Source organism: Silurus meridionalis, chromosome 5 (genome assembly GCF_014805685.1).
Source record: "Silurus meridionalis isolate SWU-2019-XX chromosome 5, ASM1480568v1, whole genome shotgun sequence".
In the NCBI taxonomy this organism is placed as follows: Eukaryota; Metazoa; Chordata; class Actinopteri; order Siluriformes; family Siluridae; genus Silurus; species Silurus meridionalis.
In genome coordinates, this window is record NC_060888.1 from 4,332,481 (window position 1) to 4,348,035 (window position 15,555).

Here is a 15,555-nt window from a genome sequence, read left to right on the forward strand (position 1 = left end):
AAGTAACACTTTATTATGAGCCAAACAGGAAGTGCTTAAGGAGAGTAGAGTAGCTTTGAGCTCTGGCAGCCTTTCACTCGGTGTGAGTTAGACTGCCAAAGCAATCACGCGAACTGAGAAAGGTGCTTAGAGCAAAAAAAAAAAAAAAAAAAACATGGATGAGGAGAGTAAATAAGCAATGCTTGCTAGGAGCTAGAAAGGACTGCGGTGAGGACTGAAAGGCACAGCTGTTCCCATATCCACTGCAAAGGCCAGCATTATGTGCTGTTTCTGTGCGTTTCTGACTGGTATTTGTTGCGTGTGTGTGTGTGTGTGTGTGTGTGGGTGTGGGTGTGGGTGTGGGTGTGGGTGTGTGTGTATGGCTCATCAATGCACCTAACCAGCAATTGAGTCAACAATTAATTTAAGCAAACACTAGATAAATGTTCATACAGTAAATTTTTAATAATAATATACTCTGTGTGTGTGTGTGTGTGTGTGTGTGTGTGTGTGTGTGTGTGTGTTTGTGCGTATATACACTGAAATTTTATTCTTTCAATATACACTTTTTATCTCTAAAAATCATTGAAGCACATTTGCATACCTGTATAATAACTGTAACATAACATGCAGAGGCTCAATGACGTCCAAGTGTACACACATACAAGCTTAAAAAATTTTTTCAGTTACTCATGAAAGAAAAAGAAAAACCTCTCGGGATGTTAAAGGAAAATCATTAACAACAGGGTGTGAAGTAAAGTGAAGTTGATTTTTCTTGCACGTACATCAATTTGCACACTTTTTACATTTTAAAATGAATAACAAGACGATCATAGTAGTCAGTTAAAATGTTTACATTTAATCTGTTTGAAACGAGGGTTTTACTGTTACTGTATGTTACAGCACAGAAATATAACCCACCTTTCAGAGATTATCCCCCTTCCACCGAGCGCTGCCTGCCCCGTACTGGCTCACAGTGCTATAACACACTTCCACGTTTCATGTTTTCACGTTTACATGTGTCATACGTGTCTTTGTTTTGATTTATGCTATGTACCAATCCCTTTCTTGTGATTTGTCATTTCCCTCAAGTGGGAACAGATGTGAACTGATAAAAAAAGACACGTAAAGACATGAACCAATGAAGAAACAAAGTGAAGGCAGTGCATGAACACATGACACAAAACCAATGACAAGTTTTGCAAGCTAGCATGTGCTTTATGATGCTATGAATGAATGACAGAAGTGTGTGTGTGTGTGTGTGTGTGTGTGTGTGTGTGTGTGTATATGTGTGGTGGGGGGGGGGGGTACTATGTATGTAGCTCTTCAACTTGAACAAATCTTGTCCATTTTCGATGTTTGAAGCTAAACTGGCTTCTGCTACAGGCAGGAAAAGTTCAAATAAAAACATTCCTGGTAAATCAGTCTGAGCAAGATATAAGTAGATATTAGGTTTCTGTTGTAATGTAAAGCTGCTTTTTACTTGTCACATGTATATTACAGCACAGAGAAATTCTTTCTTTGCATATCCTTAAATAAGCTCGAGTTTGAGCACAGGATCAGCCATGATACAGCACCCCTGGAGCAAAGAAGGTTAGGCGCCTTGCTCATGTGCCCAAGAGTGGCAGCTTGGCAATACTGGGGCTTAAACCCCTTGACCTTCCAATCATTAATTTAGAGCCTTCATCACTGAGCTACACATCCCAAGTTTATAGCTTGAAGAAGCTATAAACATGATCCTTGTGGAAAAGGTTAGACTGTAGTCAAAAAAAGATCTCCATGCTGTTTTGATTAATAAATTAGCACATCCAAGGCAAGGTTTGACAAATGTAGACGAAATAGACAATTTTTTTTTTTTTTTTACATTACCCAGTTTAGAATATTGAATAGATTGTACATAGTAAGACTTTTAACTCATGAACCTAATCCACAGACTGGGTGCAAAGCTCCAGTCTCAGTCCTGACCTTCTCTGGGATCCTTCTTCAATGAGCAACTTTTCATGAAGGTTTGCTGCTTTGTTTGCAGCACTTTATGTCATATAGGCTTTAAAGCAGGCATGAAGGTCAGGATCAGTGCATCCTGCTTCTGTACCAAACACACCCTCATTTATCAGACATTCTTACAAACACTTTTTTTTCCCCCTCTGACACCAAGGACTGTCTGGGCTGCAATTCAAGCTTACCTTGTATGCTATTCTATTGTTTTGGTATTTTTCTATTAATGTCCCAGCTAGAGGAAAAAAAATATGTTCCTCAAGGTCTTTGGATGGTTAACAACTCTTGCTCTCTAGGATTCTACTTTAGTAACATTTTGTTGTAGCTTTGTACACAGATATATGTTTAATTTTTATTTTTCTCTCAAAAACAAATGCAGTGGTACCAAAGATAAATCCTTCATTGTACTGTGGGTAACGAATTTCAGTGGTAAAGAATGATGGAATGGAGGTGGTAACTCAATGGTTAAGGCTTTGGGTAACTGATCATAAAGTTGGTGGTTAAAGCCCCAGTGTTGCCAAGCAGCCCCTTTGGGCCCTTTGTGCTCCAGGGGGTGCTGTATCATGACTGACCCCAGCTTCCTCACATCACTGGTCTATGCAAAGAAAGTATTTTACTGTGCTAAAAATGCCACTTTTAATGTTTTAACATGTTTTCAGACCTGCAATATTAAATGTAATTTCCTACACCTAAAATGTAACTATTAATGATAATACTATTTGGTGGATATGGCTAGTTTCCAATCCAGAATGTATCATAAACTATGCCACAGAAATCTTTACCAAATTTACCCAATCACCCTTTTAATATTAAAGCATTATGAGATCTAGCAGCTGAAACAAATGCTGCTTAAGTGAGCTCATGCTGAGACCATTAGATCGGCTGTTATATTACAGTTAGAATGAAGTATTAGTCCTTCACTTCCTGTACTGATTCTTGCATTTCTGCCTTCCATTGTTTATCCAATTTCTAGTAATGAAAGGCAGGAAAGCATTCGCAAGCCTTCAGCAACTTCAACAGTTCAATAAATGAGTGGATTTTCAGATCAACCTGAGTAGGATTTGAGGCAAAAGCCGCTTAGACACATTAAATGTGAAAATGAAATCTTGCCATGTGTTGCATCACTGGTTGCAGCCACATCTGTCAGGGGGAAAAAGTGTGAACTCTTAAAACTCTTCTGTTGCATGCTCTCTGGACAACTTTTTCTCTCTATTTTTTTCTTAAACACAAAAGCTGGATACCCAAACAGAATAAGTGATGAAATGCACAATATATCTCATAATATATATATATATATATATATATATACATTAGTGATAAAAGTTAATCTTTATGCAATAGTTATTAAAAGCAAGTCTACTGTAAATTGTTTCATTTTTTGAGGTCTCTAGTTTACACAATTTTGTACTGGGTTATGTTCAGCCTATCACATTTTCAAAAGCTTAACAGTAGAAATAAAAAGATGAAAGCCTAAATTTGATCAGTTACTAAATAATTGTGATTATTACCAATGGTTACTAATGATTTTCAGAGACATTACCAACAATTGTCAACAATTACCAACTATTACATCTTTACAACTAGAAACCATAATAACCATACTGAAACTGGAGACTCCTTCCATAAATTCCATAAATTATTAATTGAAAATCCCTCTGAAGGAGTTACTCTACACACTATTATTTTTGATAGCTACAATTTTATAATTTAATTTAATAATAAATAATTTTGATAATGCTTTGGACAATGGACATTGTTCCAAAGCACCTTTACAGAAATAAAAAGAATGCAGATTTAAATGATTAATATTTAGTGTCATAACTTCTATATAAGTTTATGCCTAATGAGTGAACCAGCAGCAACAGTGGCAGGTAAAAATCTAAAATTCATCATCTGAAATTGTATGATGAAGAAACCATGAGAGGAACCAGACAAAAAATTAACCCTCTCTCATCTGGGAGACAATCAGAACAAAAAATTTAAAATAATATCTTCCGGATTTTCAAGACTTTCTAAATTGCTAGTTTATTAGAAATGCCAAGGTTACCACCTTGAACCTTGAGCTCGATAGCCCTAAAGTAGATCTAATCACTAATCTCTTTTCTCTACTGCTTTTCTTCTTTCCAGATCCCTCCACAGGTAGGTTTCCTTACCCGTCTTGAGGTCTGCATGCCTTCAGTCCACTGCAATCTCAAAGCCTTGAAGCTGATCTGACATTACATTAAGATTTTGGGATTTAACTGAGGTCTGGGTGATTACAGGTTAGAGCAGATGCCCATGTCCTGGGCTTTATTTTTTTCTATTCGCTTGTTCTATATGGGAGTTAATAGAGTTTTATCTGAGCAGCATATTGCTTTTTTTCAGCTGTGTTTAAGAGAGAGGAGAGGGAAGAGAGGGCATCTGAGGGCAAATATGTGTCTTCAGAGAGATTATTGCCTATTAATATACCAGCAGCTTAACTTTTCTCTGCCTCCATAACTCCCCCAATACAGCTCTGGGAAGAAAAGAGAAGAAACCAGAGCAGGCTTTTTCACCTTTTATTTTACATTTAAGATGGTGAAATAAGCACATCCTAAGTATAGTGTTCGGCGTGAGGAACACAGAAGATATAATTCATACAATATATTTTATGCATACCATTATACATGAAAATGTGACTTTTCTATGGTTTTGAAAAAAGTAGAAAATTTATCTCTAAGTAATTTTTCTATACATTAGTATCTACCAATCTATTGCATTGGTACAAAAGAGACTTTTGAAGCCCAACTCTAAATGTGTTCTTGTGTTGTTATTATAAATTCTTTAGTCTACAATAAAGACAAACTTTACATGAACCTGTTAACAAGTCACTGGTTCCTCATTCCCCTCATTTTATTTGCAAATGCAAGTCAAATTTTGCTCCACTGCACTCGGGTCCTTATTACAGGTTCATGCTCATTATTCTGTGTTTAGTTATTCTGTGTTTTGTATTATATTCCACTTTGCACATAACTCCTGCGGGATGTTCGACTGCTGAGATACTTAAGGGGAACTCTAAGTTATTAAAGAGAGCTTTGAATCGATGGATAACCAAAAAGGAAAAAAATAAACAGGTGGAACATTTGAAAACGGACAAACAGTTCTCAGAGTAAGGGTTGAATGGCTATCAGTAGCTGTGTGGAGATGTGATCCCAGTGATAGCATGTCTCCTCTTTTTTGAGGTTCTTGCACATAAACAAAGAATTAGCTTCTGGGCTTTGGGTAGCGTTTTGTCCAATTTGCTATTTCATCCTGTTTGTCGTCATAGTCATATTTCATACGCTGTTGTGCTGCATGCTGAATCTTTGGAGCTGTTACAGGAAAATGATCAATAATACAGTGGTGTGATGCTGTCATCACTCTGAAGTGGATTATTTTCCAATAACAGCACAGCCTGGTGTAATTTTCTTATTCTTCCACAGCAATATGCCCTTAATTTCTAATAAATATTTCTAAAAAGTCATAAACTATATTGAGCAAGTTGAGCAATACACTATATTTCCCAAGTTGGGAAAGCTGAACAGAGCAAATGAATGTGTAGTGCATATGGTGTAAACAAAAAAAAAATTAAATTCAGCATTTGTAACATTATTCTTACTGGTTTAAATCATTTGAACAGTCTGTAGTTATGTTTTTATTCTGTGGAACATTCATGAAGCTGTATGTTCCTTTGTTACTGCAAATGCATTACAATCATTGAAAGTACAATTTTGTATATGATTTCACTGGGAAAAAAGTTGAAACAGTCAAATTCTGCTGGCAGATAAGTTTGATTATTTGCTAATTCCATAGATGCCCATCTTCTCCTTTTAATTAAGGGCCATGGGCTGAAAGTTAATGTTGCATTATACCCAACGGTATCAAAATTAAAATGAAAGTTGCCATGGTTCCCCTCATTTATGATTTCATACTATTAACAAATAAATAAATACATACATAAATATGTTCACACATACATAACTTACATAAAATTACTCTGTAATCTGCTTAACTAATGCACTTTTATTTCCAAAGTTGTTTTAGGTCAATGAAAGTTCTAGTACAATGAAAATCCCATTTCTAGTACAAACAGAGTTCAATGCCAAACAGCTATTCAAGCTATAATACAACAATACAATGAAATCATACAATCATACAATACCATATGTTTGCAATATCAGTGATCTCTATACTATAAGACACAAAGGGTTTTAAAAGTTTTTTTCCAACTTGGGATGCAGGAGACTTGCTGTCAGTATTATATAGTTAAGAGTCAGGTAGTTTTCTTCTAAGTTTACACTTGTCAAGTTCATCAGACTAAAAGTCTTTACACTTTACAAGTAAAACAATTTCTCATAATGAGAAATACGTGAAGTTTTCTTTATTTAAAACAAACTGGTCACTGGAGACTCTTTCTAGGAATGTGAACAAAAGCATCTACATATCACCTGAATACGGGTTTACACATCATTGTAAAGTCAGTTTATATGTACAGTACATTCTAGCAAAATGAGTACATTAATTTAGAACTTGCATACGGTCAGAGCAGCTGTAATAGGAAACGAATCCCCACTAATCTGAATTAACAGTTTAACAGTTCTGTTGTTTAATGTTATTTCCTAGTCTTTTCTTTCATTTTGTTTCATGGAAGATTTGTGGAGGGTTTTTTTATTTCTTTTTGGCAGCTATTTAATTCTTTAATTCTGTCGGTTTGGTGACGGCTTGCACTATTGTTGCTGCTTTACTGTCAAACGCTTTGTTTTCCATCACAAAAGAAGCAGATTGCACAGCACCAAACCTTTTCCCAAAGATATCATTCCTGCTCAAATGACGACAGCTGTCATTTTCTTATCTGCACTGAACTTAGGCTTGGCCTTTCTTTCATACTGTGCAGAGACTAAAAGACACATCTTTAAAGTAGGTGTTATGCAAATGCATTTCATTTAATGATCTCTCTCTCTCTCTCTCTCTCTCTCTCTCTCTCTCTCTCTCTCTCTCTCTCTTTCTCACTCACTCTTTCACTTGTTCTCTGTCTCTTTCTTGCTCATCTGCATTTGTCTTTACAATACAGCATCCATCTATTCTCAATATCAGCTGTATAAAGCTCATGCTCTTTTATTTGCTGATTAATCCACTGCCAGTGGCATTTTTTTAATTTAGCTGATTAATTTAATTTGCCTGATTGCTATTCAAGTGTTGTGATTATCTTCACTGCTAGCACGCTCATTGCATTCATTTTTTTGTCTTTCAGCAGCACATTTTGCGAATGTCAGTTAAATCTGCTGTTTATTTGGCAGGATTTTGGTGATGACGGAAGTCTGTACATCACCAAGGTGACCACCACTCACATGGGGAACTACACCTGCCATGCTGACGGATATGAACAGCTTTTCCAGACTCACACCTTGCAGGTGAATGGTACGTAAAACCAACTATGAAATTCAGAAAGCCAGATAGTTTTCAGGTAACTTTATAGAATCATATAGAATGAGTGTGTATGTTTTTTTAATTAATAAGAATTTGTATATATATTGTAGATTGAATGTTTAATTCTGATTGAAAATCAGTTGTTGATGATTGCCTGAGTTTAAAATGTAATTGTTTTGACAGGAAAATATAAATATGTTGTGTATCTACATAAATTGAGAATAAAATTGTTGTAAATGTTGATATATATATATATATATATAATGGTACTAATGTGCTAATATTTTTTAAAATCACTTTCCAAAGGGTTTTAGTAAACACCAATTCACCAATTCTTATGATGTTTATTTATTAAAGAATAACATCCAAAAGAAATGAGAAAATCAATGACACTTTATAGAGTTTTAAGGCTGAGGTGCCAACCTATTGCATGGCATATGCATACCCATACCCACTACTTATGATTTGGGGAGAGAACTGGAGTCCCCAAGGGAATTATTCAATGCACTGGAGAACACCAATACATTAAGCAGCAGATCTGTTAGGTTGCATGAATCAACTCTCATACTCTATGAGAATGTAATCAGCATACTCTATGAGAATGTAATTTTTTTCATGTGTCTGGAAATACTGTCATTGCCCCTAGAGTACAAAATCGATCACCATCATCTTCTGAACAAACAGAATGAAAAATTAAGAACAGAATTTAGATCACTGTTTCCCACAGCGACTTTGTAACCTCAATCAGATTTAACTTCTCGAATATAAATAACAAAAAATAAAACACTTTTAAAAATAGAATCGTGTCTATAATCCATGGTGTAAAAAAATAGTTATGAATATCAAGACAACAACACTACTGATACAGAGATGTATGGAGTTGTTTCCCTGAGTATTCTAGACCAAGAGTAAGTTAAACAGGATGTTAAAGACTTTAGGCAAAGACATCTCAGCATTCTCCTCAATTTTAATGGTCAATTTGAAGCTGCAAATCCAATACGCTATAAGGTTGGTTATCATCAAAGTCGCCAATTTTCCTTGAAATGGGAAATCCAGTGGAGCAAAGAAATTCAACAGCATGTTTAGACAGACTACGCCGTGTTGTCACACCTTCCTGTGACATCCAGTTGAAGCCTAGCGGAATCATTAAGCTGTCCGGTTAGACTTTTCACAACACTGCACTTGACATCCAATTTAAAGTAGAGCTGTCGTAAAAGAGAGCGATCTAAACGTGATAATGACTTCTGTCTGGAAAAAAATGTCAGATGAAAGGCGTTATTTATTTATACAAGATTGCCACTTTGTTTGCGGTGTAACAGATTTTGAAATAGATAGAGTTGGATGTTTTAGCAAGAGTGCCGTGGCTCTTCGAATGATTAGTAACAGCTTATAGCTGGTCAAAATATAGAGAAAAATATTTGTTTCATACAGCTATTTTCTATTCTAATTATACTATATGCTGGGTCATGAGGCCTATCCAGAAAACTCAGAGCACAAGGCAGGGGATACCCTGGGAAGAGTGCTAACCCATTGCAGCACTATGTACAGTTTGGGGGAGAAAACTGAGGTAACTAGGAGAAACTTTCAAAGCACAAGGTTAACAGTCTTGAAAGAAGCAATATGGGCCTTCATGGATCAGCTTTGTTTGTCCAAACCATGCTTAAACAGATTGAGATCTGGAACATTTGGAGGTCAAGTCAACACATGCTCCTCAAAGCATTTCCGCAGTGTTTGCTGTGTGCCAGGGTGCATTATCTTGCTGAAAGGGAGCCATCACAGAATACATTAAGGGATGTACTTGGTATAGATCTTTTGTTAGGTGGTAAATGTCAATGTAACATCCATACGAATGTCAGCATCCAGGGTTTTTCCAGCAGAACATTTTACGGTACATTGTTAGACTGTATCCAGCGGATTGCCCCCATTCACATAGTCATCCTGGGGCCATATTTTCCCATAGTAAGTACCGTAATGCACACCTACATCCACTTAATGTAAAAAAAAAAAAACCATGACATCAAATCAGTCTTCATTTTTCATTGCTCCATGGTGCAGTTTCAATGCTACTGTGTTTGATTTAGATGCAGTGGTCATGGTTCAGCATGGGTACTTTGACTAATCTGCCCCCACACATTGCAAATGACATTTCTATTAATGCAGCCTTTTTCAGCAATTCGTGCTACAGTAGCTCTTCTCTGAGTTTGGTTCCATACATATGAATGAGCCTTGGGCACCAATCGCACTGTCGTTCACAGGTTCATAAGTTGTCCTATTTGGAACCAATTTGATAGAAGCTAAACTCTGCAAACCTCACACAAGTCAATTTTTCCTGATTCACACACATCGACTTTGACAAGTGGATTCACTTTCTATAGTATATATTTATATATTAATTGTTTTTTATTACAGTTATATACTAGTGTCATATCTATTAGTAATGTTTTTCCTTATATTTCTAATGCTGGCCAATAGTCCAGTGAGTTAAACAGTTTATTTAAATGCTGGTTTAGGTTCGGGGTATTCACAATGCTCACAACCCCAGACTGTTACTGCCGAGCTGCTCTCTCAAAAATATGATCTCAAAATCATCTAGAAATCCATTAATTTCTCAGCAAATAGTTTTCCGCTGATTAAATCGGTGGGAACATATTAGCTGATTAAAGCTCTCAGACACACCACTAATTCTGCATGGATCTAAAACATTGTATTGAAAATAAAAAGGATACAAACAAGTGTATTAGTTTAAAGCCCTTTATATGAACATTTGTACATGTAGTGATCCAATAGCATTCAGTTCTATTGCTGAAACAGAAATAAACAAGTAGTTTCTCCAAGTTTGCCATTTTAATAAAAAAAAAAAAGAAGACATCTTTAAAGACAAGAATGTGTGTCAAATCAGGGGCTAACAAATTTATGGTCTTTTTTTAAATGCTAATTTTATTTGTTGCTCTCCAAATCTATCCGTTTTAATAGTTCAAGCAGTGGCGCTCACATTATCTCTAATCTGTTGACACATCATTGTTTTGTCATGGGTATAATCTAAATCTTGGCTGGAAATGTATGCAGTTTTAGTATTAGCGCCTCACTACATGCTCATGCATAACCTGACCCCATGTGAGAATTTGTCATGTTTCGGAAACAAACTAAAGACTTGTTTTTAAAGCACAGGTGTGAATACTGATTGTGCCCCAAAACAAAAAAGCAAAAACCTGAGTTTATTTGGTCTCAGGCAGCAGCTGAAATGTTTTCTGAGGCATTGTTTTGTCTCGTAAATTCCTCCAGTAGTGATCAGCATATGTTTGGCTTGTGGGTGTCTGCCGCCACCCCACACACCCCCCACCCCTTCTCATTATTAAAAATCTGAAAGCTCAAACCAAAGTGGGTTTAACAATAAGATCATTTTAATTGGCTGAAAAACAAATTAGCCATCCTCGGGAGGTTGCTGTCAAGCCTTTGCTTTTTTTTTTCCCCTTGCATGTGGGGAAGGAAAAGTAAATTAGGATGACGTGTTGCACCTTTTGTGCAAAGAGCCAAGAAGTGTGCCGAGGTCTCCCGCCAGCATGGCGCTAAATAATGCACCATGACAACCGGGAAACCGTGGAATATTGTGAATATGTCCTTATTTTCTGTGTCAACAGAGCACCGGGGAGGATGAGATCACTGTGTCGAGCATGTGAATTCTTTTTAATTAGACAAAACAACTGTGTATTTACTAGTTTCTTTAATTATTGACCCAGTCACCAGTTTTATTTAAACTATAGGAACTCGGAATCTCAAATTCATATCCCTTAAGCCTTGAAGGTTCATCACAGCTGAATTTTTTACAGAAAAAGCCAAGCTTGCAATTACATAGATTGTCCTACGTTCATTCCAAGACTCCTGTTTTACCAGAGATAGAGGTGATATAAACGCACATAATGTGATTACCATGTATTGTTCACATCCAGTGTTGTGCTAGTTACTAAAAAATAGTAACTAGTTACAGTTACTCGTTACTTCATTCAAAAAGTTACTTAGTTACTTTGTTGATTACTTACACCAAAAAGTAATGCGTTACTGTTAAAAGTAACTTTTTAGTTACTTTTTTAAAGAACGTTCTTTAATGTTCCCATTAATGCCCTTTTATGCGTTATGGTGTATACAAACACAAAACTGACTTAAACACAAAGTATTTTTAAACACTATTTTATTTAAGTCAGACCAGCACAAACTGAATGTTCCTTTCACAGCTGAAGTATGAAAACTATCAACAATGTAGAACAGAACACCGGGTTAGCTTCTAGCTTCTAGCTTCTAGCATGGAGTTCCTGGAGGAGCTTCAACAGATTGGAGTTGCTATTTATCGCAGTAGATACGAGCTTCGAACCAGAAAGACACAGCTTACATTTGACTTAAAAGTTTTTTGTCTTTATGCTCAACTAAAGTGAAATAATGAGCATATTTCCACTTTGAGAAACTCGTCTTGCTCTCGCCTCGACTCGCCATTACTGCTGCACGGAGACACGCCTTCATCTTCGTGTATACAGAGGGTAATCCACCAATCCTACAATGCGTCACTGCTGTAAACAGGTTAGACTGTAGGCTACACTTCAGCCGGAATTCATTTATTTAAAAAAGTAACGGGTAACGCACCATACGGTAACGGAGTTACTTTATTTTAAAAAGAAACGCGTTACAGTATTAGTTACTGTCAAAAGTAACGCGTTACCAGCGTTACTGCCTAACACTGTTCACATCACATCGAATTGAAGTGATTCTGAAAACACAATTTTCTTCACTCAAAATACATTCATATTGACATTTTCTGAGTTTTGGAATTTGGCCAATTTATTCTTGCTGAACATCATTTCAGGACAGTACGCTTTATCCTTGCAATTAGAAGTACCATTAGGAGTCTGGTTCCTCTCAAGGTTCCTTCCTCAAGTCAAGCAATGTCATGTTTCATGGGTTTTTTTGCAACTTTCAACTCAGATTTTCTCAACAGGGATCGAAATCTTCATTTGTGAACTGAACCGAACTGATCTGGGTTAACCACAATTTATTATCAGAGACTGGCCACTGAGCAATTTATTGAAAGGAAGAAAGAAAACGATTCAGTCCTACACCGCAAAAGTCTCTTTAGACTTCTGTATCTGCCAGAGTAATCACGACCTCCTACCAAACAATCTTGAAAAGTGGGAATTAGCACAGCTCAGAACATTAACACTAATGTAAGTAATAATTCAAGCAATTTTTATGTCAGTAATGACAACCTTATTGAATCACTGGCAAGTTTGCTTATTTTATGTTTTAATTAAAGCTTTCAGAGGCGTATTAATCATTATTTCTAATGAAATATATGTTGCTTTATTCAGTAAAAAAGAGAAAAAATACTTTCTTAGCAGTTAATGTCCATATTGAAAGCAGGAAATTTGATAGTGAGAATGTGTGTTGGTTCTATTCTGCATATTTAATAGTTCATAAACAAAATCTAATTTACTTAATATGGTGAAGAATAGATAACAAAATGAAAACATAATGAAAATGTTTGCTTGTCCAATACATTCGGGATCTTGTCAGCCTATATGTATGGAACATCCCGGAATTAATTATAGGGTAGTCTTTAATTTACATTTAATTAGACTATCGATTCAAACAGCTTTCTCATTAGCGATAGACTACTTGATATTCTTCAGGGACCATGGCTTTGAAGTTGGTGAACACATAAATACCTCCATGATTGAGCTTCATGACATTAAATACTCCAAACAAACCGTTATTTAGAATTGTTATTTCAGATTATCCTGAGTGCCCCCATATACAGTGATACAGTTCCTGTCAAAAGTTTGGAAACGCCCAGTCTTTCATAGTTGTTTGAGAGACACAAGAAATCAAGCACTTAATTTTCTCCTGTGGAATACAAAAAGCAGGAAATTGATGATGTGTGTTGGTTGTAGTCGGCATAGACTCATAAGATACAAACAAATCAATGCTATATGCCATAACTTGTTATATATATTATACCAGTAATCCTGTCTATGCTGGAATAAAATGTAAAGTCAGAAGAATCCAATAACATCATAAAGTGAAAATGGAAAAATCCAGTGACTTCAAATATCAAGCAGCATTTGAGAACTGAACAAAGGATCACAAACACATACATTTACATTAAACTTGTGTATTAAATTAAACAGCATCCTAAGATATTTACTCCAGCCAGGAGTTTGTGAATGAAATTCTAGAAAAATCCAGATGAAATGATCAGGAATGGTGTTAAGTCAAAAAAAAAAAAAAAAAAAAAGAACAGAGATTTAACAACTTAAATAGTTTAATAATTAATCTTCCGTGGGATTACATTGCTTATTAGATGAGGCGACTTTAACTTGGCAATTACCGCAATACTCTCTCTGTCATTAAATCTTTCAAACACATTAACTCAAGTGTGATGAGGCTCGCAGGCAGCCGACATTTACGACTCATTTGGTCCTAGTGGTGCACCAAAAAAAAAAAAGGAAAAAGGAAAAACATCAATAGTGAAAGCAAATTCAGGAGTTTTTTACACACTTTCGGATAACAGAATGAATTTAATTTACCTTATATCCCTGTCTATTATAAAATAATTGAAACAATTGATTAAATCAGGACATCTTTATATAAATGTATTCAAGGAACCAGACTTGCACTGAACTATCAGGTTCTGTAGTTTGCATATGATGTGCTCAAAAGCATTTCTCCAACTTTTTTTTTAATTTTTTAATTTTTTATTTTTTTATTCAGCTCTATGGCAAATTTCTGGTTGTTAATGTCCATCTTTTAAAAAAGTCATAAATTAATAAAACAATTTACAACTATCTTAATCACATAGCATTTTATTATTTGTGTCAATAATAATCATAATAATAACTATATTAATAATAATACATATAATAATATCAACAACAACAATATTAATCATAATAATCATAATAATTCTTATTCTTATTTCTTCCTTGTTCTTTAAAAATGTATTATGTTTTTTCAGACATTTCTCTCGTCTTTGTTCTTTCTTTCTTAGCGAAGTTTTTAAATAAATTTTTTAATAATTTGTTCGTTTTTTCATTCTGTTTCTTCGCCAACAGTTTTCTATATTATTTTTCTTTGTTTTTTTCTGATTCCTGAATTTAATTTATTTTATTATTATTATTATTATTATTATTATTATTATTATTATTATTATTATTATTATTATTATTATTATTATAATACAGCATCCCTTAGTTGACTTTCTGGTTATTTTAGTTTTGAACCAACACTTTTTTTACCTGCTGAAAAACAATATTGTTTCATTATATCATGGTTTAAATCATTTTGAAATTAATGCAGTAATATTTCTATTGTACACTCCAGCATTTGGGAAACTATGATGTTTACTTTTATTGTTATTTCAGCCTAAAAGGTGATATTAAAGCCAGGTACAGGTGAAGGTGAGGTGAGGAGGCCTGGGGTGTGGTCAGTGTTCCAATGCATCCCAAAGGTGTTTAATAGGGTTGAGTTTAGAGCTCTATAGCAGGAGATCTTCCAATCCAAACCATGTAAAGCATATCTTCCTTGTGCACAAGCTTGGACAACATTGTTATGCTGGAACAGGTTTGGATCTTTGAGGACAAGAGAAAGAAAAGTTGCCACATCTAAAGACCTCCTATACAACTGCCTCCAATTTTGTGATAACATTTTGGAGGGGTAACAAATAATACTGGAAATGTTAGGTGTCTAAATATGTGTGTATTTGTATGTTTGTTATATTTTAAATTATTGTATGGAATTGCATGACAACGCTACCTAAACTATTTTATGTATTTTATATCTCTCTCATATAAAAATTATACATAACATGGCTCAACATAACTGATACCAACATCTGGCTTGAGTGATGTGTGAGATCCAAAGGCGTGTTTGCGACTTCACAATTTCTTCCCTAGTGACATCTCTTTTCCATCGCCTTCATTCCAGCTGTCTATCTTTCTTTATTTCTAGCTGTATTTCTAGCTGTCTGCCTATATCTGTCCATTTTTTAAATCCCCCGCACTCACCTATGGAAGACAGGAAGTCAGAGCAGATGGTAGAGGATGTGCCGTTCCCCCCCTTGGCCATTTCTCTCTCAGTCTAACACACATGCATTAAAAAAGAGAAACACACTCA

General features: G+C 35.3%; 1 protein-coding gene across 4 annotated transcripts in view; it reads left to right on the forward strand.

Moving 5' to 3' along the window:
• Window positions 1-15,555, forward strand: part of fstl5 (follistatin-like 5) — a 144,384-nt gene that overhangs the window by 96,954 nt on the left and 31,875 nt on the right. For 2 of the 4 annotated variants that reach the window (XM_046850423.1, XM_046850424.1), the window contains exons 8-9: window positions 4,102-4,113; window positions 7,269-7,389. In XM_046850423.1, the coding sequence (XP_046706379.1) occupies window positions 4,102-4,113; window positions 7,269-7,389 (133 nt within the window). The remainder of the gene's footprint in view (window positions 1-4,101; window positions 4,114-7,268; window positions 7,390-15,555) is intronic. The other 2 variants (XM_046850425.1, XM_046850427.1) reach the window with 1 other exon arrangement.